The following is a 5162-nucleotide window of genomic DNA, read 5'->3' on the forward strand; positions in this document are numbered from 1 at the left end:
CACAACAGCGCCCCCTAAAGGGCACCGTGCGTTACACAACACAGCCTTCAAACTGTTGAACATGAGCTCTTTTTTTGTGGTTGGACATCATTGCATGTGTTGTTAAGCATTTTTTGCTTAAATTAGGACTTCAGCTTTAAAAAAATAACATTCTTACCGATTATTCTTGATCATTATTTTAAATCTGCACCATGTTTTCATAAAAAAAAAAAAGTCAGTAATTCTTTAAAAATAAAAACAGAGAATTGCAATATTGGATGAGAGAAATCCCCACAGGAGGTGCAAAGGAAGTACATTTACTGTAATTCTGTAGTGAAGTAAAGTACCTCAAAATAATATTATATTAAAAATATTTCAATTTTCTGCTGCTACTTTATACTTCTACACCCATTTTATAACTTAACTTTGGTGATTTGGTTAAAATAAATTAAATATATTAATACAATATATGTATATATATATATGTGTGTGTAATATATATATATATATATATATACACACATATACATACATATACACATATATATATATATATATTATATATATACATACACAAATAAATATATAGTTAATTTGTGTTTATTGGCTTTAAATAAGTTGTCTGTTGCCAGTTGAAATCTTACAGAGGCTTCTCAGATGTGAATGAAGGTTCGCTGTTTTTAATGAACGTCTATTTAAATTGCACAAATAAATAAATAAATAAAAGAAACATAAAAAAAAAAACAGCTTTGTCAAAAGTCAGTCTTTAATAATAGCAAAGAAATGCTTCGTTCAAGTCACATCCTTCACACGACAGCAAAAATAAAACCGACCGATCAATTAGAGAAAAAAAAATGGCGGGTCGAAAAACGGGAACCGTTGAAATCCAAAAACGAGGATCTTTTTTCACTTTTATTTTTTTATTTCTTTACTCCTCTTTCAGAAAATGTTAAACTACACAATTTAAAAAGGTTTATACTGATCCAAAAAAAACCATACAGAGTGAAGTAGTTCCACCACTGGAGACAACTCAAAAAAACAAGATTAGTGTCCGATAGAAACAGAACATTCATTTTTCACAATAAAAATATCTGCAGAAAAAAAAAAAGGGTAACGCAAAAAAAAAAAAAAATATATATAAATGTTTTAAATCTTTTTCAATACGGTCACAAAATCACAAAAGCTGTGGAAACAAATCTCTTTAAAATGTACATAACTGAAAGATAAGGATACCCCCCCCCCCCTCCCTCCCCCCTCAGACTTGATTGTGTTCATTTTTAAGAGCGTATACTGCGATTACAAACAGATTCCCGACTGAACAAAAAGCTGCACGTCAAATCTTGGATATCAAGACTATCAAAGAAGGCACAAACAGACACGTTGCACAAAGAAATCAGCAGAAGCTTTTTTTTTTTTTTTTTGTATACAACGAATCCCAGTAAAAGGTTTCCAGTGCCTTTAAATTCTAACTAAACACCCCCCCAAACCCCGCCAAAATAAAAGACTATCTACAGGCAGGTCCCGGCAGGCACCTCGGATTACAAGTCCCGTCCCAACGACTGTAGAAGCAAGTGCATTTTAATAGTCCAGAGACAGACGGGTTTGTGTACGGCGGCAGGCGGCGCGTGAGGACTCGGACCGCCGGCACGGACGAGTCTTTTACCTCACGGTCAACGTCTGCGCAGCTGAAAATTTGAAGAGTGCAAAAAAAAATTAATTCAGTCATTTTTGCAATGGAGTTTTGGTCATTTTTTTGCCCCAGGTGAGTTGGGTAAGGTGTGTGTGTGTGTGTGTGTGGGGGGGTGGGGGAGGTGAGTAAAGAGGGTCATTTTAATTGTTATTAAATATAAAAAGGTTTGTAGGATATTTTCATGATAACGCTGCAATTTAGTTATTTTCTAATGTTTCCATATGTTTTTCCGCTTCACACACCAATTATTAAAAAAAAAAAAAAAAAAAAAGGGAAACGAGACAAAGTTTGAGGCAGTTATTTCCGTTGAGTGTTTTTTTTTTTTTTACCTGGACAAAAAGGACATCGTTCATTTACGATTGTAAACGTACAAAAAGAAAGAAGTTGTTTTGCTTCTCGTTTGTTGTGCTGCCTAAAAGACTCCCCAAGTTACAGCATCGTAATGCATTGAAAGTGGATCAATTGAAATCGTGAACAATTACGATAAATGGATAATTGTTTAGGTCTTTTATAAAGAAAAAAAAAGGTAAAATACTAAACATTTGCAGCTTCTCAAGATATGAAGTTTTGCTGTTTTTCTCAGTTTCATATCGTCGTTTATATATATATATATATATATATATATATATATATATATATATATATATATATATATATATATATTTTGTCGAAACCATCTTGTTATACTTTTAAATCTCTAATTTCCCACTTTAAGTGCCAGCAGAGAAAGATTCTTGAAGAATCCATTCAGGTAGATTTGGTCTTTTAATCTATTAGAGATGTTTTTAGTGTCGTACTTTAATACTTTACGTTTCATTCTTGAAGTCACCGAGTGGCGCCGAGCGGTCGCCAATGAAACTGAATACATCGTAAACAAACTGAGTGACGCTCCCATAAAAAGTCTTATTAAAAAGTCTCAATTCTGTTCGCTTCAAATCTTGAAAATCCAACTTTTAAAAATCAGCAGTTTTCTGCCGGCTTCGTGTGTTTTTTCGTTGCACTAAAGTCGCCGATCGTTTTACCAGCGTGATAATAATGTGCAATTTAAAAGCAAAAAAAATTAAAAGAAATTTACAAAAACAAACGTTACAACGGACGAAATGGGGGGAAAAACCTGATTTGTTTTAAATTTGGGTATTATTTAAAAACTGGATCCCACAAGAACGCACGTCGTGGTTTCTCTGCGATTGGTATAAATACAGATATATGGTTATTCTCCTATTTGCAACCCCCACCCCCCCCCCAAAAAAAGACGTGCACAATGGAGTTTGCCTAATAACGAGAAAAAGAAGAAGAAATATGGAAATGAAAAAACAAAAAAGAAACAAGAGCTGAAACAAAAAAAGAAAGAAACGGGGGAAACAAAGCACCATGTGATTGGGAAGTGTGACATCCCCAAAAATAATCATTTATAAAAAAAAAAAAAAAGAATAAGGTAGAAACAGAAAGAGCCCGGGCTCTCTCTCCCTGGCTTGTGTGGCACTTAACAACCTCGTCGTCGTCTTTGTATACGGAGCTTATAACAGTCATGCAAAGGGCACAGTCTTATTCTAACAAGGCCAGAGAGAAAGAGAGAGAGAGAGAGAGAGAGAAAAGAAAACACTGAAACGGGGAGAAGTAAAAAAATAAATAATTAACCGCGACAACGTTTCAGCCAGAAGACGAAAACGAGTTCTTCTCGTCCCGAACGCAGTAAATACATAAAAAGTATGAAATAACAGGCGTTTCCTTCAGGGTTCTCGTGGCTAAGGCAGAAATAGATATATTTCAACGTACTTGTGATTTTGGTGCATTTTAAATACGCCACCCGAAAATTTTACTGAAGCCGATTTTTTTCGTTGTTTCACGAGAAAAAAAAAAAAGTATTATAAATTCATCTAATTCACGCCTATCATCACTCTGGCCATTAAGATATCTTAAGACTCTTTGGGCTTTGTATATATTTGTATGTGTATATATATTTGCATTTGGGCCTGTGTGTGTGTGTGTGTATGTGTGTGTTGTTAAAATATAAATCCTCTAAGGAAACTAATGGCTTTTAGTCCCACAAGTCTGTGGCTGATTATATGATTTCATTGCATAAATCAGTTTTTTCTCTTCCTTTTTTGAAAAGAGATATCGCAAGAAAAAAAAGAAGAAAAAAAAAAAGATAAGAGCTCAAGTTTTCTCTTGTGAGAAAAGAGAAGGTTAGAAAATTCCAAAGACTCCTTTTTTGTTGTTGTTTGTTTTTGTGCAATGTGGGCCGATCAATAACCACGACAGCTGCACCCCAGAGAACACAACAAGCTAGTCTATCACATCAAATTCAAACTGGACATTAAAAAAAAAGAAGAAAAAAAAAAGGTCTCGAGTAGGAACGCCTCGCAGAAGGCAAATAAAGTTGTTTATCTTGGCTTGAAAACACAAAATCAACCCCCAAACTGTAAGCTGTGATGTGAGAGAGAGAGAGAGAGAGACGATAGATAGATAGAGAGATAGAGAGAGAGATAGAGAGATAGATTCTTGACGCCATTCCTGAGCAAAGTGGACTTGACGAGCGAGACCCAAGGAATCCAGGTGATGTGGACGACCAGAGAGAAGAACAAAAATGAAATAAAAATAAAAACAGAATATCACAGCAACAGTGAGGAGGCGGAGGAGGAGGAGGAGGAGGAGGAGGAGGAGGAGGACGAGGAGCCGGTCCACAGAATCATCTGGAGGGAGAAGAAACAGTGACCTTGTGATGAGCTCCTTTAATGGAAGAGGCGTCACACCAGTATTGCGTTTTCATTCATAATTGGCAATATCAGGTTTTAGGAGTGAGAGAAAAAAAAAACTTGTCTTTTGAGATCTTCAGTGACACACAGACGAAAGAATTTCATACGTATGCAAGATATAACATCTCTTAAGTCCGCCCATTGCATCCCTTAAATAAAGAGATACTTATATATAAAATATGAGCGTCTGGGGGATGTCTGGTTGGTTGATCCAGATGCAATAGTTTTAATGATAACTTCTTTTTACGAGATGTTTAAAATAAAACTTTTGATGGATGACGCTGTGTGGGGTGAGCCCGTATTTCTAAGAATTTATAAAACCAGTATTAAGCTTTTGGGCAATTCTCCATATCATATTTTTAACATTTAAAGTGCAATAAAACATCAAACTCCCACATTTACATCATATTTCCTCAGTTAAATGTATAATAACTCCCGGTGGACCTTGAAAGTGCCCCGTTGAGTTAGGTGTTTTTTTTTTTTGTTATCCTGGTGAAGAACAACTTCACCCTCTACAAAATAAATATTCTTTAAAAAAAAAAAAAAAATCGACATCATAGCGTGCAGTCTCTCTTTAATTGTTTCTGGTGAAGTGGACTTACCCCGCGTGAGACGTTAGGACCTGAAGATGGTCTGGAAACGGGACGTTTCTTCAAAGATGAGCTCCTTCAGCGTCTCTTTGGGGAGGTCGTCCAGCTCCATGTCGAACTTGAACGGGGCCTCGGCCACCGGCTGCA

General features: G+C 35.7%; 1 protein-coding gene across 2 annotated transcripts in view; it reads right to left on the bottom strand.

Annotated features, from left to right (window-relative positions):
* Positions 1–727: 727 nt before the first annotated feature.
* The window catches only part of mapk1 (mitogen-activated protein kinase 1), a 25553-nt gene continuing 21118 nt past the window's right edge, over positions 728–5162 (bottom strand). The window contains exons 8-9 of one of the 2 annotated variants that reach the window (XM_034541239.1): positions 5028–5157; positions 728–1664 (exon numbers count right to left, since the gene is read on the bottom strand). In XM_034541239.1, coding sequence (XP_034397130.1) covers positions 5041–5157 — 117 coding nt within the window. In that variant the 3' untranslated portion in view covers positions 728–1664; positions 5028–5040. Of the gene's footprint in view, positions 4363–5027; positions 5158–5162 lie in introns of both variants that reach the window. The other variant, XM_034541238.1, reaches the window with a different exon arrangement.

Source organism: Cyclopterus lumpus, chromosome 9 (assembly GCF_009769545.1).
Source record: "Cyclopterus lumpus isolate fCycLum1 chromosome 9, fCycLum1.pri, whole genome shotgun sequence".
Lineage (NCBI taxonomy): Eukaryota > Metazoa > Chordata > Actinopteri > Perciformes > Cyclopteridae > Cyclopterus > Cyclopterus lumpus.